This window comes from Pteropus medius, unplaced genomic scaffold (assembly GCF_902729225.1).
Source record: "Pteropus medius unplaced genomic scaffold, Ma_sr-lr_union100, whole genome shotgun sequence".
Classification (NCBI taxonomy): Eukaryota; Metazoa; Chordata; class Mammalia; order Chiroptera; family Pteropodidae; genus Pteropus; species Pteropus medius.
Window position 1 is genome coordinate 21,292,152 of NW_024349801.1, and position 26,994 is coordinate 21,319,145.

At 32.7% G+C, this 26,994-nt stretch overlaps 1 protein-coding gene across 1 annotated transcript in view; it reads left to right on the forward strand.

Annotated features, from left to right (window-relative positions):
- Positions 1–19,538, forward strand: part of TRPM7 (transient receptor potential cation channel subfamily M member 7) — a 94,689-nt gene extending 75,151 nt beyond the window's left edge. The window contains exons 29-40 of the mRNA XM_039889059.1: positions 1,338–1,434; positions 3,676–3,746; positions 5,255–5,289; positions 7,244–7,269; positions 9,250–9,300; positions 9,380–9,445; positions 10,075–10,358; positions 10,485–10,567; positions 10,716–10,921; positions 13,734–13,785; positions 13,885–13,991; positions 18,325–19,538. Of these exons, the coding sequence (XP_039744993.1) occupies positions 1,338–1,434; positions 3,676–3,746; positions 5,255–5,289; positions 7,244–7,269; positions 9,250–9,300; positions 9,380–9,445; positions 10,075–10,358; positions 10,485–10,567; positions 10,716–10,921; positions 13,734–13,785; positions 13,885–13,991; positions 18,325–18,464 (1,218 nt within the window). The 3' untranslated portion in view covers positions 18,465–19,538. The remainder of the gene's footprint in view (positions 1–1,337; positions 1,435–3,675; positions 3,747–5,254; positions 5,290–7,243; positions 7,270–9,249; positions 9,301–9,379; positions 9,446–10,074; positions 10,359–10,484; positions 10,568–10,715; positions 10,922–13,733; positions 13,786–13,884; positions 13,992–18,324) is intronic.
- Positions 19,539–26,994: the final 7,456 nt, after the last annotated feature.

Sequence of the window (26,994 nt, forward strand, 5' to 3'; positions counted from 1 at the left end):
AACCAATGTGTGTGTCATCATTGCATTGTAGGGTGTATATCAAACAAAGTACTTAAAGCAAATAAGAAATAACTAGAACTGGTTTGGAAGGAAACAACTAAAGTTAGGAAATTAGTTGCTTTTTAAATACAGGGAAAAGATTAACATTTTTTTTCTTGGCTATATAAATCTGTAATGTAAAGAGTGTGGAGCATCTAAAGTTAGAAAAGCTTAATTTTCTTAAGATATAAGTTAAATTTACTTAATGAAAATTGTTTTTTGTGTTAATAATATTTTTAAACTCATTGTTTTTAGAAGTGGTGGACGTTTGGAAATATTTTAAAGTTGTATAGTAGTGTGACCTTTTTATAGTTGAGAAGAGGAAACTATGAAGGTGTCAGATTTTCCCCATATTAGTTTAATGCAATTTATTAGTTTATCTGGAAAAATGAATTGGTAAAAAGACTGTGAGAGAGAATTAGCTATTAGATACTAAAATATTATACAGATAGAAGAGTCGAAACATGAATATTTAACAAAACATTTTGGTGACTCCCAAATAACTCTCTACAAATAAGAATTTAATAAGAAGAATTGGCTTAGAAATTGATGAGAAAGGGAATGCTTTGTCAGTAAATACAAATTGGACAATTGTGTAGAAACTTTTAAAAGTCTGTTTATGTTCTCACATCACTTAATAAGCTCAGATGAACTCCAGATTTAAATGTAAACATTCAAATCATAAAAAAACTTAATAGAAATATTAAGTCAGTAAAGCCAAAGGGGTTTTGTAAACACGAATAGAAAATATTAATGGAAGGACGTAAAGAGGAGATTTAAGTACCTAAAAATGTAAAGCATAGATAAGTCAAAACAAATTTGAAAAAAAATTTTGATTTGACAAATAATGATCAGATAAATGTTTTGTTATATAAACAGCTCATACAAATCAATAAAAATGCGACCAAAACTCTCAAAAAGAAATCACTCCTCCACTCTGTCACCCTCCAGACCTCTATTATCACTATTTCAGTGTTTGTGTAAATAGCTTTTCCTTTTTTCAGTGAATTGATAAATGTTTTATCATTTCCCCCACAGTTTTCTAAGTTTTTCCCCAGATATTTCATAAACTTTATATAACTATAGAAAAAGATTTATTCAGATGGATTTATGAACAATATCGAGTAGGATATTTTGAAGCAGTTTTTTGAGATCGATATTGAAAAAACTAACTGTAATCTGTAGTATACCCTTTGGCGTCTAGGTAGAATAATCATGTAAAAACTAAGTCGGTTTTAGGACAGTGATTTGAAATTCAGTTCACTTGTTTTTAAATTGTTTATATGTACAATATGCAGAATGATATTCCTTCCGAAAACACTTTGAAACACCTGAGTTCTCATGCTGGATTTACTAAGTGTCACAAAACTTCTGTTCCTCTTCATTCAGAACAAGGTGAGTATTTTGACTATGTGAATTATGTTAGTAAACATACACATTTAAGCTTTAAATGTATTTTATGTATGTCACATACCCAAGCAATGAATGTTTCAGGAGTCAGAAAATGATGATTCTGGTCCATCATTGTAGTTCTGACCTTGAATAAAACACAGAAGCCTAACATTCTGATTCTTTGTTTTACAAATTGTAAAAAAAAAAAAGAGTCCCTAAAGATGAAATACAAAGTCTTGCTTTTTATAAATCTGCTAATTTTAACTTTTACAAATGAATCTGTTGTTTTAATCTGTACAGTCATTAAGTCAGCATATTTTTCTAGTTTAACTTTTAAAAATAGCTAATACATTTTTTGGTTCAAATTAAAATACACAAACACACATAGGCAGTTTGAAAATCAGTCTCTTTTTCACCCCCACATGTAAGTACTGTAGTTTTTGTTTATCCTCTGGAGTTTCATGCTTGTTCAATCATATATGACAGTACAGTCTTTTTATCTTTCATCTTTTATGTAAAAGGTAGCATACCATGTTGTTCTGTACCTTTAAGTTTTCACTTAAAGATTAAATGGCCTGGGAATGTCATGTTTTTTATGAGTCAAAGTTAAATATGCACATATTCAACTTTTAAGTTATGTGCCTATCAGGTTCTTTAAGAAAAACATCACTACCTTGTTCTTACTATTTTTCCTTTCAATCTCTTTTGGTATACTACAATATCAAGTTGGGTTAATTTCAGAAGAACAATTTGGTTTAACATTCAAAAATATAATTAATGCATGATAATAACAAATTAAAGAATCATATAATCATCTCAATAGCTGCAGAAAAGGCATTTGATGAAATTCAACATCTATTCATGATTAAAACACTTAGCAAAGAATAGAATGGAGTTTCCTTAATCTGAATAAAGGATATCTACAAAAGTTATCATACTTCTTAATGAAAAATTAAAATTCCTAAGTGAGGAACAAGACAAAGATTCAGAGCTAACACTGCTGAATGATACATAGGAAAGTTGTTAGGAGAGTAAATATCATACTTCTTAATGAAAAATTAAAATTCCTAAGTGAGGAACAAGACAAAGATTCTGGCTGTTACCATATCTATTTAACATTCTAGTCAGAGAAATCAAGGAAGAAAAAGAAATGAAAGTATTAGAATGGAAAAAGTAAAACTCATTATTTTTAGATAATATAGATGTTATTTCTGAAGTTAGCATGCTTATAATTTTACATCCTCATATTTCAGTTTTAGGCAATATCTATTGACCTCTCACTGAAGATTGAACTCTTGGCCCACCCCCAGCTCTCTGTTCCCCACAACATACAAATGCATGCACATATGCCTTTGCTGTTTCCCACTAATATAGTTATATCATAATTTTGATTAGATAAATACTAGATTCTCTGCTATGTGACTGAATTTCTTCAAGATGTCCAAATATATAATATATTCTGTCAGTTTCAGCATCTTGAAAATTTTGCCCAGAATCTTTTAATACGGTCTTTTTGCCTTCTACACCTGGAACACAACTTTTGTTCTAAGATTTCCCTTCACCATTCGTTGTGAGGTTTTCTTTTATTGTATCATAAAGTCGTAAATTCTCTCTTGACTAAAAAAATTAAATTGGGGAAAAGATGAACTATTTTTGCCATTACTGTAAAATGATACATGTATAAGATTACTAATTGTAACGTGTGTTATAGCAAGTGATTGAAATCAGACCAAATGTCTATCTGTAGGAGTTTGGTTAAATAATTATTGTATATCTATAGTATGAAGTTCAGTGTAGTATCAGAATAAAATAGAGAAGACCTCTGTGTACTGATAAAGAAGGATCTCCAAGATCTCATAGTTAAACCCCACAAGGTATGTAGTATATATTATGCTACCTTTTATATAAAAGGAAAAGAAATTAAGAAGGGGATTATACATAAACAGACATAAACACAAAATATCCCTGGAAGGATACGCAAGAAATTTGGGAACAGGGGAAGAGCAAGATTTATTTCTTTATACTCTTATTTCTTATTGCCTTTTCACAAAAATAAATTGAATAATATCGGTATCCTACCAAGAGACCCATGGGCCTCATGTAACTATTATGTTCAGCAATGTTACAGAGACGATAACTTATGAAAGTAATACTATACCTAGAAACACTGTGTTTGGTTAGTTGATTGTAAAAAAGTTTTAGTTGTATAACTTTTATTTAAATTTTTTTTCAATTTTCTTCAAGTGGAAAGTGGCAGTAGAAGGCCATCTACAGAAGAAACTCATGAAGTAGATTCCAAAGCAGCTTTACTACCGGTTTGTACATTTTAATTAAATGCATGTTTTTAAATACATATTTATTAGAGAACAACTAAAAGATGGTGATATTTTGAAGTTCTATCTAGCTTGCAAAAGAATTTTTACCTTAGAAAACTGACATCATCAGTTTATGGTAGAAGTTACAGAAAAGAGTTTCTGTAGTGAATTGTCAGTAATTTTTAAAGAAAAATGTATGCAAAAAAAAAAAGGAAGGCAGGAATCTCTTTGAATTTGAAACTAATTACATGAAGTCATTCCCAGCCATTCGAAGTAATATTTGATTTTACCAACACTCTTTAAAAGCAGACTTTGGTAGAAAGCAGAATAATTGTTCCTTTATAGTTAAGTATAGAAGTCAGTGCTCTTAATTATGACCCTGGGTTGTCAAGAACATATTAATTTATATTCTGCTGTAAGGAGACAGATTATATTAAAAATTATTTCAATGGGAAAGTGGGTTAGTGAACAGAGAGTTTCACAGTAAAAGTTCCTTCTTTCTGGAAGGACCCCTCCTGACCCTAAGTTGCCCAGTTTTGCCATATAGTTCCATTGAAAATAACCTCACAATGCCAAATTACAAAACTCATGGGAGTCAATTTATACAAATAGTATTAGACCTCTAATAACTGAAGATAGTAGAATTAATTGATTACAGATTATAAATTATGATTAAAGCCACAAATGATGAAAATATTACAAATATGGATAAAAAAATATACTACTCAAAAAGATTGGCAAATTTGAAAAAAATCTAGAAATAAAAAATAAGTTATTGAGGGTGAAAATAACAGATTACACATAGCAGAACAGTGAATTACTAAATTGGATTAGAATGTAACATAGAATTATAATTAGGTGGAAAATGTATTAAATGTGAAGAGACATGGAAAATACCTCTAAATTGGCCTTGAACAAATAGACAGAATTTGAAGAGATTATAAATGGCTTAGAATTTTGCAAATTGATGAAGTATATGAAGATTCAAATTCAGGAAGCATAAGTTCTAAACTAGGGAAGTAAAAAGTCCACAGCTAGAAATGATATTATAAAACTGCAGAATAAAAACCATATGCAGGTACATACACAGAAAAAGCCTTTCATGAAATATGCCTAAACATTATTAGTGATTTCTTTGTTCACAGTTTGCATGATTTTAATTTTTCTTTTTATATTTTGATATGTTTTTCTTTTGGCAAGGCACACATATTATCTTTAGACTCACAGAAACAAATGTGTATTTGAAGAAAATAACATAGTCTTTAGAAACAGAACCAGCTGGATTATATGTCATAGGAAATAACAGTCATGAAATTCTTTATTCCACCTTGTGGAATGGCCTCATCATAGCTATACCCATTTATTATTGTATTAGTTCAGTTTTATGAATCAATAACTTCGTATTACTTTTCATCCCTTTCCTAAAACAACAAAGCTGTTAAACAGTTATGCTTCATCTAGAGATTTTTTTTCTTTAACTTTTTGTTTGTGTTTGTTTTTGGCTAAAGGATTGGTTGCAAGATAGACCATCAAACAGAGAAATGTAAGTAAGCTTTTCCTTATTATTAGTCTATAAAATATCATAGTTATTGAATGTTATTTATTTTTATTTTTTATGTTTTTGCTCTTCTATCATCGCTGTAACACTTCTTTATCTGTAGGTAATGACTCTTTATTTTAGCATCTCCTGTCTTTACGTAGAAGAGATTGAGGGAGCTCATTTATTAGGAGTTAAAGTATACATTTAAATTTATATATAGTTATATTATGTTTCACTATATATTTATACTAAATTTCATATAGTTATAATTATAGTTATACTATAATTACAACCACTAAAATCTTCCTTATAATAATACTTATGATTTTACTTAGTTTTGTTTTCAATTTACTCTTGAATAAATTTATTCAGAGACCTAGTTTGACACTTTAGTTTTGCACTTGCGTAACTTCCCTGCCCATCATTCTAATCAGTAAACCTTGTACCTGCTTTGGAAAGCACTTTGGTAATTACAGCAGTAATACACAGCATGCATTAAAAGCCTGCATACAGGGAGATCCACTAGAAAGCTGATGTGGTAATCCAGAACCAAAAGTGGAAACAAAAGGCAATCTGACAGATAATCATCCCCAGAAAGTAAAAATTTTTAGTATAGGTTAAACGTAAAGATAAAGAAGAATAAATGACAATTTCTGTATTTCCATGGGAATTAGTATTTTAGGATTCCAAAGGACATTTAAAAGTCATCTTGTTTTGACATTCATTTGGTACTGGAAGCATGGTAGAGTTACTCTCTGATGTATAGTACTTGAAAAGGGAAAACAGTTTGAGGGAAATTATTATATATTCCAGTGTTTTCGCCATTTCCTTCTGTACATCAGAAATAGATGTGAATATATACAGGAGAAAATAAACCAAGTATCACATGAATGTGCTGTTGTTCAAATTCTTTGGGTACCCTGGCCCTGAATGGCATTTGGACGAATAGACAGAACGAATAGACAGAATTTCAGAGACTGTCTTTTATAACCAAAGCAATGGAATGTAAATAAAGAATAGGTACTTAAAGTTGATATTAACTCACCTAACAAGAGAACATTGTCTTAGGGAATGCTGACCCATGGGAGTACCTAGATAGGTGGAGTTGGTCAGCATTCTTCGGGTGCTGAGAAAAGAGTAATTTATCAACAGTATACAAATGATGCTAGGGTCAAAATACTTTCTTAAAGGAAAATTTATGTTATTAAGGTGAAAATCAACAGAAAGCGTCAGGATCAGATAGAACTGGAAAGAGACTGCTAAGATCTTTTACTCCAGAGGTCCTTTCTGGGTCTAGTCCTTTTAGTCCATAGCAAGGCCACATAGCCATATAATGGGAGAACTATGCCTCTAACCCTTTTTTCTTGATTCCCATTCTACTCTCCTTTCCACTACACCTGTCTTCCTTATTTGCACTGGAATTGGTAGAATTAGTAGAACCTCTGCTTGGTCTCGATATGCATTATAAATAAATATATTCAATATTGGAAAAGGTTTTTCAACATTCGAAATGGAGTTTTCCAAAATGGTATCTACTTGATGTTCTCTTAGTTCTTTGCCCATCAATTCTATTGAAGTATTTTTAGAGTCCTATAAAGTCATTTGAAGGCATTGTTATAGTGCTGGAATAAATCTACACAAAGAGAGAACTCATAGAATATTTCACTTTATTAGTATTGAACTGTCAGGTTGGCACCAGACTACTAATAATATTTATGGAGGCATAAGTTACAGGTACAGGTTTTTGATAAAATATCTGCATTTAGATATATGCTTTATGTATGAATTTGGCATTGGCTTAAGGGAAATGGCAAATATGCAAACAGAAGTGAATCTGAATCACAGAACCCCATAATAATGTTGTATTGAATAATCATAATAACTTTATAAGATAAAAAATTATAGGAAGCCAAAACTAAAATTGTGATATAACTTACATTTTTTGGTATCTCTTTAGGCCATCTGAAGAAGGAACATTAAATGGTGAGTCCATGTGGTAGTTTTTAATGTGAAAAAATGAAGATGTGATCTATTAAAGCAAATATTACATTATCCTAGGTAAGAAAGTTTAGACTTCATGTTTTAAAAAGTCAGTGTAGTACAAAGTTCTTCCCTCAACTAGTTTCTGTTCAATATAGATATTTCATGGACACAAACTGACCATGTGAATGATGATGTCTTTGCTATTGCCCCACCCCACTTCATTTCTACTACCCAGTCTGCTCCTTCCTTTATATTATGAATGATGCTCTTTGAGTCAGCTCTTTGAATCCTGAGTGGGAGTTATTCTTAACCCCCTTGACCTTGCACTCATAATGTCCTGTTGTATTTACCTCTTAAATATCTCTAGAATCCATCTTCTACTATACATCATGCTGCTGCTTTCAGTTCAAACTTTCATCATTTTTTAAACCTTTTATTCGTGTGTATGTATACAGAAAAATGCAAATAAGCCTCCACCTCAATGAAATACCCATGTAATCAGCACCCAGATACCAAAACAGAATATTGCCAATATCCCAGTTCCTTTTGTCGTCGTCTTGTTACAATCCCTGCCCCAAAGTAACACAGTAGTTTTGCTTCTCTGTGCATATGGGGGGGGATATAAATGGAATCATGCAATATGTACTTTCCTGTGTCTGACTTCTTCCTCCTAATATTATGTTTATGAGATTCATCAACATTGTTGTGTATAGTGGTAATTTATGCCTTCTCGCTGCTATATAGTATTTCTTTGTGTGAATATATTGAATTTACTAATCCATTCTACTATTTGATGGACATTTCAGTAGCTTCCAGTGTGTGGCTATTATGAATAGTGCTGCTATAAGCATTCTTATTCGTGATGTTTGGGAAATATATGTATGTATTTTTTGTTGGGTATATACCTTGGAATAGAATTGCTAGATGGTAGAGTGTGCATATGTTCACATTTAGTAGTTACTGCCAAATAGGCTGCCAAAATGGTTGTGCCAGTTTGGCCTTCTTTCTAGTCTAGTGTTCTGCCACCAAAATGATTCTTTTAAGAGATCTGATCTTGTCACTCCTCTGCTTTACATTTTTCCCACTGCCATCCGGTATTCTTTCTTAGCATGATGTATTTGGCTCTTAACAATTTGGTATGCCTTGCTTCTATAGCTTTACCTCCTGCCTGTATGCCTGTACTCTTGCTCACTAATTTGTAGTCTTGGTTGCATATCCAAATACTTGTAGAGAATCACTTGTATGGTGACACATTCCTATAGAATTAGAGTAATTTGGATTGAGATCTGGGTAGGTATCTGTTGAAAAAGTCCCATAGGTGATTCTTATTTCAGCCTGTAACCTCTCTTCAACCAGGAGGCATTTGATACCCCTTCTCTATAGTCCTAGTTAGTGTGTGTGTGTGTGTGTGTGTGTACATACACATACATACATGTATTTTATACTTATCATACAGTATTAAAACTGTTGAGTAATTTTCTTCTGCAAGATAAAAGGTTCTTTTTCATTTATATTCTAGAAACATAGCAGGTTCAATTTATTTTCCATCTTTCTCACTACGGCTAAAAGTAAAGTCCTCAATTACATTTAAAAATGGAGGAGGGGCTTTGGCAGAAGTTCATCTTCTCATGGCCAACCCACTAAAATGGTTACGTGGCTATAGGCCTCAGCCCCCAGAGGTTGGAAGCTAAAAGATATTTTTCTTTTTGATTAGGGGGTACAGGGAAAATGTAGTTATAGGAGAGTGTGAAACATGTGCCTTTCCCCTTCAGACGCCTAAGTGCACAGCTACCACTAACCTGGCATAATGAAATAGGGTAATATGGCACATGATGGACATGTTTTATTACTTGTTTTTTTTTTCTGTTTTTGTGAATTGTTTACATCAAGTAAACAGGGTGATTATATGAGACTGAGCAAAAGTTTATAAGGCATTAGTACTTTCAAAAGGGTTTCATTTATTTATATTCGCCATTTTAGGTCTTGCTTCTCCATTTAAGCCAGTTATGGATACAAATTACTATTACTCAGGTCAGTAATATTAAAAACAAAATTTAATAATATTTTTTGCTATTAGAGATTTCATTATTTCTCTCTCATTTTTATGCAGCTGTGGAAAGAAATAACTTGATGAGATTATCCCAGAGCATTCCATTTATGCCTGTGCCTCCAAGAGGTAAATCCAAAAAATAAAGAAATAAAAGAGACAATATTAATATTAATATGTGATTTTAGCTGTAATGTAGAACATGGGTGATAACAGAAAGAAAAATCACATTAAGTGTCCATTTTATATAAACTTTAATTAGCCTGATTATTACACAAGTCAGATATGTTTAAATAGACAAAGGAAGCATCATCAGAAGTATTGAATTTCTCTGTTTCTTGCATATCTAGAAGCAGTAGTATATTCTAATTCAGAAAAGTTCTTAATCCTTTGTCTATTAATTAATGTATAGATAAATCAACATCACATGTTTTGTGAAACAGAGTTCTAAACTCCTTTCTAAAAGTTTAACTTAGAAGTGTTTAGAAGTCTGGTTGCTTTCTAAAAGGTTTTCTTGAAAATGTTCACAATTTCAAAAATACTTGTCATTACTAAATACACATGAATTTAGAGATATTAGTAGATTCTTGATTTCTGAGCACTTGTGGACCTTTAATTTCTTTTATAAAACTACAACTTGGCTCATCTCTTTTATTCTTTACTTAATCTTAACCAGAGATGGCTTTCAGCTTTTATTCTGCCTTGTCATTTTTAAAGAGTCATAATTTGACTTTAAAATGTATTCATTCATGTTGCAGGTGAGCCTGTCACAGTGTATCGCTTGGAAGAGAGTTCACCCAACATATTGAATAACAGCATGTCGTCTTGGTCACAGCTAGGCCTCTGTGCCAAGATAGAGTTTTTAAGTAAAGAGGAGATGGGAGGAGGTTTACGGAGAGCTGTGAAAGTACAGTGTACCTGGTCAGAACATGATATCCTCAAATCGGGCCATCTGTATATTATCAAATCTTTTCTTCCTGAGGTGGTTAACACATGGTCAAGTATTTACAAAGAAGATACGGTTCTACATCTCTGTCTCAGAGTAAGTGCTAGTGAATACATAACAGTGGAACATTATTCGAGCTTCATTTTTTCACTTCTGATGTATAATAAACTAAACGAATCCTTTGTGTCATGTCGAAAGGGGTTTATTTTTTCTCTTCTATAGGAAATTCAACAACAGAGAGCAGCACAGAAGCTCACATTTGCTTTCAACCAGATGAAACCCAAATCCATACCATATTCTCCAAGGTAAATTTTCCTGAGCTCTTTTAGTAATATGTGGATAGCATTGTCTTTTGATTTTCATTATTGATGCTAAATATTAAATTATTTACTCATCGTAAAGATCAGTTATTAACAAAACTGCTAGTAATATCTGTAACTATTTTTTTATAAGGTTCCTTGAAGTTTTCCTGCTGTATTGCCATTCAGCAGGACAGTGGTTTGCTGTGGAAGAATGTATGACTGGAGAATTTAGAAAATACAACAATAATAATGGTGATGAGATTATTCCAACTAATACACTGGAAGAGATCATGTTAGCCTTTAGTCACTGGACTTATGAATATACAAGAGGGGAATTACTGGTACTTGATTTACAAGGTAAATGTATTAAAATATTGCTAAAATGAAATTGTGCAGTAGGTTCTCATTTATGTATATGAATGATATACAGAAATCTAATTTATAAATAGGTGAAATCTTAGGTCGGTAGAGTCTATTAAAACACCAAGGCAGTAACAGCCATAGCATATAGCTGTCAGGACCCTGAATAGTGGGAACTGGCTATCTTAATTGTTATTTAGGAATAAAGATGTTTTGATAAGCAAAAACATGTAAAATCCCCTATTCTACTCTTACATGTATAGCCTTAGTGTCTTAAAAATATGAAGACTGTTTCTTTAAAAGAGTAACAAGTAAAAAAAAACACAAACAAAAAAAACAGTAACAAGTATCTCCTTTGCTCTTGGTGTTTACTATGAACTAAACTACCTAAATATTTAGTGGATTAAAATAGTCATTTATTTGTGTATAGTTCTTTGGTTTGGGAATTTGGACAGGGCATATGAGGATGGCTCATCTCTGATGTCCCCTTGGAGAGTTCCATGGCTGGATACTAGCTTGCATAGCTTGACTGGAGTCAAAAGTCTGAGGTCTCTGTTCACTGACAGCTGACTACCTCAGTTCTCCACCAAGTGATCTCTCCACATGGCTAACTAGCTTGGGCTTTCTCATAGCATGGTAGTTTCGGGTAGCTAGATTTCTTACAGGTAGCTGGCTTCCTCCAGAGAGAATGCAGAAACTCTTAGGGACAGGCCAGGAACTGGCTCAGATTCCTTCTGCCGTACTTTACTGGTCAAGGCAAGTAATAAGGACAGCCCAGATTCAAAAAATAGGGAATAAATTCTAGCACTTGGTCAACAGACCAGCATGTTACAAGGAGGGAAAAACTGATCATATAGCCATTTTTGTTGACAGTGTGCCATTCATGTTTAAAAAAATTGTGGCTGGAAGAGGGCAGATTTGCTTAAGAAATGTTCGTGCAACTTCGCAGTAGGATCAGAGGAAAAGTAAAATTGAGCAAGTTACCAGCTCTGCCTAGATAATACTTACACGTTATAGCTTTCATTATTTTTTCCCTAAAGAGCAGCCTTAATTTCAAATGTTGACAGACCAGATTTCAAAGTCACATAAGAACAGTTGTTTAGAATGCTTATCACTTGATGACTTCTTTCATTATGTAGATAAAATTGTAAAATATTTGTTGAAAAGCAAACAATTGGTATTGTCAGCTCAAGAAAGAAAAGCTGTGTAAAAATACCTATTCTTTTTTTTAGTAGTTCATCGTTTTACATATATGATTAAGTGGTTTATATAGTGAAAATCCAATTAAATAAAAAGGATCTTAAAGTATATTCTTAATTATCATTTAATTATCTCCAAACATGTGTAGGAAGTAAGACTAAACAGATTTTGTCTGAATTGTTAATTAAAAAGATGTCAATTATTTTCAGTAAGCAAAGTAGTTGTGATGTTTTCTACATAATTAATATGTTCATGGGGCCATTTTTCATAGAATATTATAGATGATTACTACAAACAAGTTAATGTAGAAAAATATAAAGAACAAAGTGTTGTCTTTACTGCTTTTTTTACTTCTGAAGACAAATACATAAACAGGAGCTTTTTTTCTTATTTTTAATCATTTTGTGCTGTGATTTTTCCCCAACTGGGATCGTGCTGTGTGTGTGTATATGTGTTTGTGTGTGTGTCTGTTTTCTTCACTTATTTTTTTCTACCTAACAATATATTATGGGCATCTTCCGGGTCATTACTAAAAATCTGAGTTATCCTTTTTAATAGTTTCTGGATAGTCCATAGTAGAGAAGTATAGCATGATTTACATTCACCCTATTTGTAGTTTTTGGTTTGGGTTTGGGTTTTTTGTTTTTCTTTTGCTGTTACAAACAGTGCTGCTACAAATGTTCACGTACTCTTATTTCCATAAAGTAGATTCCTAAATTGGCTTATTAAGGAGAGATGAGTCAACTTTAATACCAACTGCCAGGTTTTTTTTAAGAGATTGTAGGAATTCATACGCAACACTGTGTGCAAGCACCCATTTCTCCACAATCTCCCCAGTACTGAATATTCTTAATTTTTGCAAATCTGATGAGCAGAAAGTAGTGCCATGTTTTCATTCGGGCTTTTTCTCTTGTGAAATCGTAACCATCTTATTAGATTTCATTCTAATTGGTTAAATATTTATGATTATTCATATGTCAGTTGATGTTCTTTATGTGAATGAATAGATGAGAGAGACTGAAAAGTGAAAAGATTTATTCATACTTTTGACACCTCTGGGGAGGGCTGGAGGTAAAGGAAGATATTCATAATCTTATTCTTTATATAATCTGACTCTTTTGCAAGAAGATATATTCATATGTTAGTACGTGATTTTTTAAAATCAAAAACACTTTTTAAAAAATAATAAAAATAAAAATCCAAAACACTTTTAAAATGGCCTATTGATTATGCCTTTATGAATCTAATTGTTCTTTGTTAACTGAGGTAAAACAAGGGCATATCATGTAGAATTTAAGAGGAGATATTTGCTTGCAACTTTGACCCTGTTTTAGCAGAAGCTGGTGCCACCAGGAGCTCACATGCATACTTACCAACTATGACATTTAATTCTTTTTCACATCGTAGGAGTTGTATTTGTTCCTGGTGCAATGTTGAAGTCATAAGTCAAATTATGAAATATTAAGAGAGAAACTGCACTCTTGAATAATTTAACATTCTATAATGGTTGATGATGCTATAAAATCTTTCATGACTTTTTATTATGCAAATGTCAATGTTTACATCAATTATATAATATAAATTGTCTTTTTTATATATACATATAAAGGCGTGGGTGAAAATTTGACAGACCCATCTGTGATAAAAGCAGAAGAAAAGAGGTAATAAGTTTTAATAATTTCACGAAGACATAATTTCACAGTTTTGAATTCTCCATTTCTATTTGCACAAACTTTCTCTTCTTTTGATTAATTCCATAGGTCCTGTGACATGGTTTTTGGCCCAGCAAATCTAGGAGAAGATGCAATAAAAAACTTTAGAGCAAAACATCACTGTAATTCTTGCTGTAGAAAGCTGAAACTTCCAGGTAAACATTTTCTTAATCGGTATAATGTATAAATTGTTAGCAAAGTTGGGTACTATAATACATTGTAAGGCCAGAGGCACAAATACATACTGTGGATTATAAATGGGTCTGTGCTTTCTTTCATTACTTAAAAAACACACAGTTCATTCATTTAATACATATTTGTAATACATATTTATTATGTGTCTCCCGGATGCCAAGAATTGTGCTAGATGTTGACTATACAGTAGTGAACCAGATAGACACGGTCACTGTCCTCAATGGAGTTTAGTCAAATCATGAATATTGACGAGATTAACAGGGAGTTATAGGATTGTCATAAATGCCAAGCAGAAAAAACAACAGGGGAGCAGATCACCTAACACAAATTTAGAATTTAGGGAATGCTACCTAGAGAACTGACCCCTTTGCCTAAAACTGAAAGATGAATAAACTTTTGAGTTAGCTTGTCAAAAGTTGGGAAAACAGTATTCCATGAAAGCAGGAATAGGAACTGTAGAGACATTGTCTCATGATAGTAACTTCATCTCCGTATTTGAAGAACTATAAGTTACTATTGAATTAGAAGTTATAGCATAAACCAGTGGTTCTCACTCTTTGATGGGCATAAGAATTTCCTGTGGAACTTTTTAAAAATTACAGATTCCTGGGACTCACCTCTGAACTGTGTTTTTAAAAAGTCCCTCTGAAAAAAGAAAAAAAAGGCCCTCTCATTATGATCAATAATGTAGTAGTGAAGAGATTGGACTTGGGAACCAGACTGCATTTTTTTTTTTAATTTTCATTTATTTATTTTTGAGGATTAAATGAATTGGTATTTGTGATATATTTAAAATAGTGCCAGGCACATATAAATGGTACCATTTTTTAAATTTTAATTGTACATTATTAGTATACAGAAATACCATTGATTTTTCATTCGTTTGTTTTTTCTTTTGGTATACTGACTTATATCCTGCCACCTTGCTAAACTCACTTAATTCTTCCTAGGAGCTTTTTTTTTGTAAATGCCTTGGAATTTTCTATATAGACAGTAGAGATAGTTTTATTACTTCTTTCCAACCTGTATGCCTTTTATTTTTTCTTGACTTTTTTTAATGGCAAGGAATTCCAGTACAGCGTTGAACAGGAATAGTGAGAATAGTAGACATCTTTGTTTTTGTTCCTGATATTAAGGGGAAAACATTCAGCCTTTCACTGTGAAGATGGTGTTCGCTATAAAGGATTTTGTAGATGTACTTTATTAGGTTGAGGAAATTTTCTTCTACTCCTCACATCTTGAAAATGCTTATCAAATGGTTATTGAATTTTATAAAATGTTCTTTCTGCATCTACTTATATGATTATTTGATTTTTCTTCTTTAATTGGTAATATTATGCTGTATTACATCGACTGATTTTTGAAATGTTGAACCAGTCTTGAATTTGCAGGACAAACTCCATTTTGTCATGATATGTTATGCTCTTTATGTATTGCTGGATTCAATTAGCTGATTTTCTTGAGGATTTTCACATCTGTGTTCATGAAGAATATTGATCTATGGATTTTTTTTCTTGTGCCTTTTTTTGTTTTGGTATCAGGATGATACTAACTTTAAAAATAAGTTGGAAGTGTTCATGCCTCTTCTGTTTTGGGGAATAGATTGTATAGAATCGATATTATCCCTACTTTAAATGTTTGGTAGGATTATCTAGTAAAACTATCTCAGTCTGAAGTTGTTTTTGTCAGATTGTTTTTAGCTAAGAGTTTATTTTTTAAATAGAGGGCTGTTAGGTTATCAGTTTCTTTTTGAATGAGTTTTAGTAGTTTGTATCTTTCAAAGAATTAGTTCATTTTATTTAAATTTTCAGTTTTAAGGGCATAGTTATTTATATCTTTTTAATGTTTGTAGGGTCTGTGGTGAATTATCTCACTATGGTAATTTCTGCGTTTTATTTCTTGGTTAGTCTGGTTAAGGTATATCAATTTTAATGATACTTTTAAAGCACCAGCTTTTGTTTTCATTGTTTTACTCTGTTTTCTGTTTTCAATTTTATTGGTTTATTCTCTTTATTATTTTCATCTTTCTGTTTGTTCTGGGTTTAGGTTTCCTCTAGTTTGTTAAGGTAAAAGCTTGGATTATTGATTTGAGACCTTCTTTTCTAACAGAAACATTCAGTGCTACAAATTTCCCTCTAAGCATTGTGTTAGCTGCATCCCATAAATTTTGATATGTTTTATTTTTGTTTTTATTTACTTTAAAATATTTCTCATTTCTCTTGAGATTTCCTCTTGACCTTTGGATTACTTAAAAGTATCCTTTTTAGTTCTTAAATATTTAGAAAAATTTTAGTTATCTTTCCATTATCGATTTCTTGTTTAATTTCATTGTAATAAGAGAACATGCTTTATATGATTTTAATTTAAAAAAATTTTTAGCCATATATAGTCTCTGGTGAACATTGCATATGCACTTGAGAATATTTTGTTGGGTGGTGTATCTATAAATGTTAACTAAGGAAAGTTTGTGATAGTGTTTAGGTTTTTTATTCTTGCTAATTTTCTGTCCACTTGTTCTGTTGATTATTTAGAAAGGAGGTGTCTAAGTATAATTGTGGATTTATCTATTTTGTCTTTTAGTTCTATCAGTTTTTCCTTCATGTGTTTTGAAGCTTTGTTATTAGCTGTATACACATTCATAGTTATGTCGTCTTGGTGAATTGAATTGATTTTTTTATCATTTTGTAATGCTGTGGTAATTTTCCTTGTTCTTAAGTCTACTGTCTCTGATATTAGCATAGATACTCTAGCTATCTTTTGATTAGTGGTTTCATCAGATGTCTTTTCCCATTCTTTTTACCTACATGTATTATGTTTAAAGTGGGTTTCTTATAAATAGCATATAGTTGGGTCCTTGGTTTAATTCTCCTATATGCCTGAAACTCTCCACAACTAATTTCATCCTATCCCATAGCCATAAATGCAGACTACATATTGATAGTACCAAATTTAACTGAAGCCTTAACTTCTTTCCTGAGCTCTTATTTCTATATTTAGTTTTCTGCATTTCTACTTGGATGCCCTAAAGCATCTTTATAAGTAGCTTGTTCATTCTGGAACTTTTGACTTTTACTTCCCACCCTTATTCACAAAGCTCTGCTTCCCCATGTCATTAATGGTTACCCAATTGCTCAGACTCTAAACCTAAAAGGTAACCAATTCCTCTTTTTCTCTCACCTTTCAAAACCAATCTGACAAATTCTGTCTACTCTTAATTCTGAAATCTTCATAGAGTTCATTGATTTCTCTTCATCTACATTGCCACCGTTTTGTTTCCTGGATTCTTGTCAATTGCCCAACAAGACTTCACATGACAATCAGAATAGGCATTGAAAACAAATCCGATTATTTCTGCCTTAAGACTGCTTAATATCTTCTAGTAGTTTTTCATTGAAATCTGTACTTCTTACTATAGCTTGCATCCCTTAAATCAGGGGTTAGTAAACTTTTCTGTAAAAGGCAAGGTAGCAGATAATTTACGTTTTGTGAGCCATATGGCCTGTATCACTAGTCACTACAATGGTAGAACTAGGTAGCTAGTTCTGCCTAGTTATACCATTGTTCTGTAGTGCAGAAATAGGCATGGAGAATCTATAAACCAATGACTTGCTTCATTCCAATAAAACTATTTACAAAAACAGTTGGCCAGATTTGGCCCACAGACTGTTGTTTGACAACCTTTGGCCATTAACTGCTGCTTGACTTCATTTTCTAATAGTCTTCCCCTCACTCACTATATGCAAGCCACACTGTCTTCATGCCATTCTTAGAACACACCAAGTCCATTTCCTTCTCATAGTTTGCAGTTAACCTTCCCTCTGCCTAGAACACTCCTCCTAGAACTTTGATATGTCACTTCTCAGTATTCAGGTCTTTTCCGCCCAGCTCTGTCTAAAAGAATCACCTTATACCATTTCTCAAGTGGCCTTCATCACACTGTCGTCTTAAAAGCACTTGTTACTACTAATAATTCTGTCATTTTTCTATTTGTTTTTCTTTACCCACTAGAATATAAGCTCCATGAGAGCAGGAACCTTGTCTGCCTCGTTCATCATTATGTTTTCATACTTATGTGCATTATTAACTCATGGTCACAGTGAAATAATTATTTGATAAATGAATGAGTGATTTCATTTTTATATGTATCAGTTTTGTGACTTTTGAATTTATAATAACCTGGTAGAAAATAGATCTGGCATATTTAGAGGAAAACAAATATAGAAATGTTCTTAATTTTCTGTTTCTAATAAGTAATGACTTTTTCTTTCTTTTTTGTTGGGGTGGTGAATATAGACCTGAAGAGGAATGACTATACACCTGATAAAATTATATTTCCTCAGGATGAGCCTTCAGATTTGACTCTTGGAAAATCTGAGCCCGGAAATTCCACCAAAGAATCAGAATCAACTAATTCTATTCGTCTCATGTTATAACTGAATCATTGGTTTTGCCTACACCTCATAACAATGTTACTGTGTCACTTTTCCTTCACGAGGAAATTATTTGGTAATAGAGAAAAGTGTGTACAAATTAAGTATGCTGACTGGCACAGGTAAAATGACCTGATTAAACTAGTCAGTCAGGGACTCTCTGTGGAATACAGCTAGCAGCTGTTTAAGGTAAAGGAAAATTAGTATTTATAACTTTTTAAAGGGCTCTTTTTAGCAGAGGATTTCATTTGATTTTGTTCTGATGAGGGTGATACCCTCTCTTATGTGGTGCAATACCATTAACCAAAGTTAGGTGTTCATGCAGATGTTATTGGCAGCTGGTTTACTGCCATTCAGCTAGTGAAATGAAATCACCTAGCCTTTTGGTTAAATGGCAGTCAGGCGTCTTCCTCAGTATGTTTTAGTGTGTTCAGTGATGATGTTACATAGTTCCCAACTAGGTGCTGCTGGCCACGGGAAAGGCGACTTGTAATTCTAGTTTCACAGGGATAAAAGAAGCCTGAGCTGAAAGACATTTCCTAAGAGGGACTTTATGAATCAGGGTTAGGCTCCATATTTTAAAGGTAGAGCCAGTTTTTTGTTAAATAGAGCCCTTAATTGTGCGAAAGTATTAGCGTTTTGTTTTGTTGTTTTTTTTTAAATATATATATTTTTTATCAAGTCATTGTTAAGTAGAAGAAAGCCATGGTAGACTGGTATAACCTAAATATATCAAAGGAGAAATTTAACGCATTTTTCAAGAGAAGCTACCTTGTGAGAAAAGTTAAAGTGCTTTTTTCCTGTTTATATCTGTAATGAAAACCTGGAAGTTATATACTTCTCCAAAGATTTTTTTGACCAGTATATCAAATCAGGATGTAAACATGAACTCTTGAATATATTTAATATTGTGTAGGAACATCTGAACATGAATTTTGTTTGTGGTACTTACTTAAGAACTTGAGTTGGATTATCATTATGTCGGGAGATTGCAATGCAACTTTATACCAATAAAATGTTATTTAACTGTCCCAGGTATTGTTGAATATTGAACAAAAAGAAATGCTTTTCATCTGACTAAAGTTTTATGCTTTGATTTATTTTTCATTTTTTTTCCATTTCATTTGTTTCCTAGGTACTAATTTTAATTTTATTTGGGAGGGAGCAGTGTAAATCTTATTTGTATTCAGTAGTGTATCTTATAGATACAGATGAGGCAAGGAGAGATAAACTGTTTAGTGTTTAATATTGATGGGGGAGAAAGAAAAAATGTATTAAAGATATTATACTATATACATTTTGTATATCATTAAATCTTTAAAAGAAATTAAATAAATTTATTCTTGTTTACAAATGTTTAGTGAGTTTTAATCTCAAAAATTACATATTTTCAGTGTTAATTTGTTTTCAGAGGATCAGTTTTTTTAAAGGAACCATTTGTACACCTGTGCTTTTTGATCCCCTGTCCTAGACAGTGTTTAAAGTGATCTTGGTTTCCTCCTGTTTTGATTTTTTTAATCTTCTAGGATGTCAGAAAATGGGGGTATGGATTATCTATTGATGTTTAATTTTATGTCAGTTATTTTTACAAGATAATAGTAGTGAACATTATTTAGTGCTTAATAGGAGCCAGGTATTACTTTCAATATTACATATATATTAACCCATTTATTTCTTATAACAATCCTATGAAATAGGTGTTATTATATTTTACCAGTTAGAAAATCAAGGTATTAGGTAAAGTAACTCTCCTAAGATTTTTAAAATTGGTAAGTAGCAGCACTAGGATTCAAACCCAGGTGGACTGGCTTTCATTTATGCTCTTGAGCCCCATGCTATATTGACTTTTAAGCAGGACCACTGATGGTTTCTGTGCTACTTTCTGGTTACTTTTCTAAAACAAATCTACTTTCTTACCTTTTTTGGTTAATTCTAGAAAGTAACAGTTTACCTGAAAACATTTATTTATCCCAAAAAAGTATTGTCTTTCTTTAGATACTGAAGTTTATCATTATTACTGAAGGTGTCATTTGCTTAATCCCTTTAACATTTTCTTCTCAGTCTCATCCTACTGAGAATAAACTTTATCCCTTTACCAGATTACTTCTTAAAGCATCTTTTGCAGGTGTTCAGTGTGGATGATATATGTGAGCCATTACTATTTCAAAAGTAACACATGTTGATTGCACGAAAACATTAAAAGATTTTAAAATGTAAAGAAAAATATAAAAATTACCCTCCTTTCTCACCTTTAAGTTGAACTGCGTTGCTTTTATTGGTACTATCTGTCTTTTTACCCCCTTAGACTGTATGCTTCGCGGAGGGAAGGACCCTAAGGATTTTTCACTACTGTAACACCAAAGACTTTGCATAGCATGATTTATAATAAGCACATCATTTTTTAAAAAATTATCGTTTTAAAAATGTTTTTCTACATTACCAGACTCTCTCAAGGAAGACAGATCATAGTGATATAGTCTTGTGTGCTTAAGTAGACAACCAAGGCAAGAGTACCGAATAAATAGCTGTTAGTCACTTAGAAGAGAGATCAAATAATTATTTGCAGAGAAGGATGCATCTATGGGTAGGAATTTTGTGATCTTCTTATTTACCACATCTGTGCTGATTGTTTCCTAGCTATGTTTTTTATCTGTATTTGAGGAACCCAGATTCTCAGACCTGTCACAACCAGCACTTAAATACTTAGTAATTATGTATTGGAGTGAAACCTCTTAACCACCACGTGTCTCTCAAAACTAGGTCATCTATTACCAACTAAGAGCTGTCATGTTTATTTTTGTTATTTCCATTACTGTCTTGCTGGAGTTTGTAGAGTATAGGTGCTCAATAAATATAAGTACTACAGAATATTTCCAGTATTAGATGATCTGTGGGCTTTTTCTTAGAAAAATCCCAAGCTAAGGATCTGATCCTCTCTGGAATATGTTTTACTCCTTCTAGGCTCTTCAGAAATTCCTCAAAGCAGAATTTCTCCCTGGGGTCCATGATTTCAATCATGGTGATCATAGGCAGGGAGGGTTATTCTTCAGAAAAGCCACATACTCCAGCTTACAGTAAACAGTGCCAATCAAACAGATACTTTTTGTTAAGCCCTGCCGCACCCCACATTTAGCTCTCTCCTTTGCAGTCATGTACCTCATAAAAGTGTTCAGTTGATGACAACTGCATATACCAGGGTGGTCCCATAGATAATAATGGGGCTGAAGAATTTTTATCGAGACGCATTACTCATGTTTGTTGTGATACTGGCATAAGGAACCTCTGCTGCCAGTCACATGAAAGTATAACAGTTATGTATAGTACATAATACTTGATAATAAAAACTATGTTGCTGCTTTATGTACTTACTATATTTTTTATCATTATTTTAGAGTGTACTCTTTCTACTTATAAAAAAAAGTTTGCTCTCAAACAGTATGCCGTGTTAACACTGGCAGCAGTCTCATACTGCTCGTGTTTACTGCATCTCTTGATTGTATCATGTTCTCTTGTGTTTAATTTACTCTTATGTTTTGTACAGTAATATGTACTAGGTTTGTAGCCTAGGAGCAACAGGCTATGCCACACAGCCTAGGTGTGAAGTAGGCTGTACCATCTAGGTTTGTTTAAAAGTGTACTCTGTGATGTTTACACACGATAAAATCACGTAATGATGCATTATCCTCATTGTTAAGGGGTGTGTGTCTATACTTGTTTTTGTCTTGGAATTTCTGTGCAGTCCTGTGTTATGAAACTTCTTTCATTTTAATTATAAATGTCATTTTAATTATAAATGTATATATTTCTAAAACTGTAATATCTTTATACCTAAAAAATTAAGTTTCTTAATATCAGATAATATAATCATTCTCAAACCCTTTTTTTTTTTTTTTACAATTTGCTTGAGTCAGGACCCAGTTAAGATTTATACCTTGCAATTGCTTGATTTGTCTTTAAAGTCTCTCTTAATATATAGGTTTCTTCTTCCATTTTTTTTTCTAATTTATTTTTTGAAGAACCAGCTTATTTGTTCTAAAAAGTTTCCCACAGTCAGGATTTTGCTAATTATTTCCCTTAGATGTCATTTTTACATGTTTCTGTTTCCTGTATATGCTATAAACTAGTTAGGTGTAGAAGCTTGGTCAGATTTGAGATTATATTTTTCATAAGAGAGCTTCGTCGGCAGTGTTGTATACTTCCATTAAGAAACACGGGTTGTCTTTTTTATTGTGATTGCCTAGATTTATTAATTAGGTCACTGGTTTTCAAAGTGGACCACAGACTCTGAGGGTCCTCAGGACACTTTTCACAGGCCCACAAGATCAAAACTTCTCATAATTCTAAGGTAGTAATGGCCTTTTTCACTAGGTTGAAAGTTTACTGATGGCGTAAAATCATTGTTGGGTAAAACTGCTGGTACTTTAGTGTGAATCAAGGCAGTAGCACCAAACTGTACTAGTGGTCATGTTCTTCACCCTCACACCACAGTTTAAAAAAAGTTTATTTCATTTAAAATGCCTTTGATGAAGTAATAAGTTAATTTTTAATTACCCTTGACCCTTGTATACTTTTCTTTAATATTCTGTGGAACAAAATGAAAAATAAGCATAAAACACTTTTTTTAAATTAAATTTATTGGGGTAACAGTGGTTAGTACAATTATATAATTTTCAGGTGTACATTATAATTTGACATCTGTATATTCTATTGTGTGTTTACTCACCCAAAGTCCAGTTTCCTTCAGCTACCATATATTTGATCCTTTACCCACTTCCCACCTCCCTACTCCCCCCCCAACATTTAACTTTTTGCTCCATCTACCTCTCCCTTCCCCTACTCCCTACCCTCTGGTGCATAAAACACTTTGCTGCATAATGAAATGCGATGATTGTCTCAGAGAAAAACACTTATGTAATTATGTGAGTTGGGAACTGAATTAGTCCTTTCATTGAACATCATTTCTACTTGAAAGATTTCATGACTGGCAGACAAACCACAGTTATTCAGATGAGTATTTGGCAGAAGAATAATACTTGTTAATGCTAAAGTTAGAACTTTCAAGAGAAACTTGGAATTTTGGAAAACTTGCCTTTTAACACCAGTGGCACAACAGATTCTCAATACTTTTCTAATGAAATCAGTGTTGATTTAACAGTGGTCGTTTTTGATAGTATATAAAGAAATTTGTCAGTGTTTGGAAGATCCGTGTAACAACCAATATTTTCCAAGTGATCTATGCATGGTATTTAAAATAACACATGAGTGAAGATCTAGCAGAGGAGAAGTTTATAGGCTTTCAGATTCTAAACTGGTTCGCCTTTAGAAAACTACTTGTACAATTTTGGTGGTGTCTCAAATAAGAATATCCACAATTACCTCAAAAGGTTATTAAGGTACTCCTCTCCCTACAAAGCTACAGTAATCAAGACTGTGTGTAACAGCATATAGGTCAGTAAAATAAAATTGAGTCCAGAAGTTTATGATTGATTGATTTTTGACAAGGGTGCCAAAACAACTCAATGGGGGAAAATAGTCTTTTCAGTAAATTGTTCTGGAACAAACTAGAGAGCTACATGTATATTATGAAGTTGAACCCCTACTTCACACCATATACAAAAATTAAAATAGATCAGAAACTTAAATTTAAGAGCCAGATGAAGAAAACATAGGGGTAAATCTTCGTAACCTTGGATCAGGCAATAGTTTCTTAGGTATGACACCAATAACAAAAGCAACCAAAGGAAAAGAACAAATTGAAATTCAAAATTTAAAAATTTCGTTCTTCAAAATATACCATCAACAGCAAAAAGACAACTCAGAATGGGAGAAAAATTTTACAAGTATATCTGATAAAAGACCTGTATAAAGAACTACAATTCATCAACAAAAAGACAATTTAAAACTGGGCAAAACATCTGAATAGAATTTCTCCAAAGGAGACATATAAATAATCCAGCAACACATGAAAAGATGTTCTACGTCATTAGCCATCAGGGAGATTCAAATAAAAACTACTGCAACGAAATACCACATCACACCCACTAGGATAGCGAGAATCAAGATGATAAGTGTTGTACAAGGATGTGAAGAAATTGGAACTGTTATACTTTGCCAGTAGGAATTTAAGTGGTGTAGCCACTTTGAAAAACAGTCTGGCAGTTCCTCAGAGGTTAAACATGGAGTAACCATATGACATAGCAATTTTACCCCTGGTTGTATTCCTTAGAGAATTAGAAATATGTCTACACAAAACTTTGTACATGAATGTTCATAGCAGCATTATTGATAATACCCCCCAAAATGGAGACAACCCAAATGTCCAACCGATAAATATACGGTATATCCATACAATAGAATATTATCTAGCAATAAAAAAGGAAGTACTGATATATTCTACAGCATCTTATGCGCCTTTCAATTCTGTAGCTATTGCATATACACTGCAATGCAAAATGGAGCTGGACAGACTTGGATTCTCATTCTTGCTTTGCCACTTATTCCATGAGTGACCAGCTAATTGAGCAAGCCTCTCTGACAATACTTACATTGTTGTGACGGTTCAATGAGTTAAGTATTCCACACATAGAGGTACTGGAATCACAGGCCTCTTTATACTACCTTCTTTCCATGGACATACCAATGAAGAGAAGAGGACATGATGGAGAATAGAGAACATTCTGAGTGATGTTTCTCTTTACAAAGGAATTTATGATCTTTTGTATAGTTAAAACATGAGCACGTACTTAAGAGATACGTAGATGTGTATAATGTGCATCAAAGTACATAAGCTGGCTCCATAGTTATTTCAACATTTTAAGGCACTTTTAGGTTACCCTTCAAGAGTGAAGTTAAGAAAAAAAGATGTAAAAAGTAGCCATGAGTACAAATGTAAAACTAAAACATTAAGAGAATTTTAAGTGACTGTACAAATGCTCAGTCATATAGAAGTGCACATGTAAGAAAGTCAAAATAATGGGAAATAAGTGGGAAGAGTTGGACAGAGAATAAATCCAAGTGATCAACAGATTGTAAGCTATATGGAGGTAAAGACTTGTATGTTATTCACTAACACCTGGCACAGTAACTGGCACAAAGTGATGCACAATACTGTCTGGATTAATAAATAAGGACTATTTAATAGGAGTTCCAAAATGAAAGACCTAGAAGGGAAGAAAAAAATAAAAGGACCCACTTAATGCCACATTTTGGTGACTGCAAATAAAGAGCAAAAACATAAATTTACAAAGGAAAAAAATCACAAGAATTCTCACCTGTCACAGTATCTAAAGGGAGCAAAGCAATATTGTTAAGAAAAGAGGAGTTTGAAAGCCATTTGATGGCATGCTCAGAAAGTTTGCCAGTTTTTGGAAAATGTTAAGGATGTACTCAGGATCTAAACAGGAAGACATGAGATAAAAGATGGGCGAGCAAAGATTCATGAACTGCAAAGTTAAATACTTGCTGACATTTATATATGGTATAATTCTTTAAATCAGAATTTTAAAATTGTGAAAAGAAGATTCAGGAGGACATGATAGTAAAACATACTGAAGGTCTCATCTATTTGGGTAAAGATATAAGTATTAATTCTTGACATTAATTGAAAAATAACCCTTGCTATCTTGACTTGAACTATGTGACGGCAGGAGCTAAAGAATTTTCACAGGAATTCATTCTAAGCAATTTAGAGCTTAGAAACTAAATAGGTTGGGTCAGTATGGTATCCCTTGCTATACAAACCTTGCACCCAAATACATTAACAAGAGCTAATGAATATTTGTTAAAATACTTAAACATAAATAGAAAAATAAAAAACAATGTATAACTTCTAGACAATTAGAAGGAAACAAGAGTCTGAGGGAGGTGAAGGGAAGTTCAAAAAAAGTAATCCACTAGAGAAGCAAAAAACAAGGAGAGCCAGATTTCCTTTCTTCTTTGTTCACAATTTTAAAAGCCATTAGTTGAGACCGATCTGGGTAGTCCTTCGATTGCTGTGGGGCAGCTGTGACCTGGCCCAGAGTGTCAGAGAAGCAAGATGGGGATGGTGTCTGTGTGATGTGATGCGGTGAGGGTGGGGGTTGGCAGCGACAAAGGATTATTTACATGCAGAGTGGACAATCAAATAGGGAAACATTGAACATAATGGGACACCTATGTCTCAGATATGTTTCTAAATACTATTGTCTAAAATGAACCAAGGCTCTTAAGAGAAATGGGTGACTTCAGAACTGGTGCAGGGAAGGTACAAGGCGAGTCTGGAAGATCTTGTGCCAAAAAGTAAGGAAGTGCTTAAAGAATGATGGGGGCATGTCAAAAGGATACAGAAAATCTCTTGAAAGGGCCCCTGCTGGCTGTTCTTGAGACAATTTGTAGATAAAAAATAAGTGATGATTATAACATTCTAATTCATTGAATAAAGTAAGAATTCATGAAACTATACTGATTAAAATAAAAGAGGAAGTAAATGGGGAAAGGAGAAAATTTATAGTAGAGTACCAACTGATGAATGTAGTCAGAATAACAGCACTAGAAA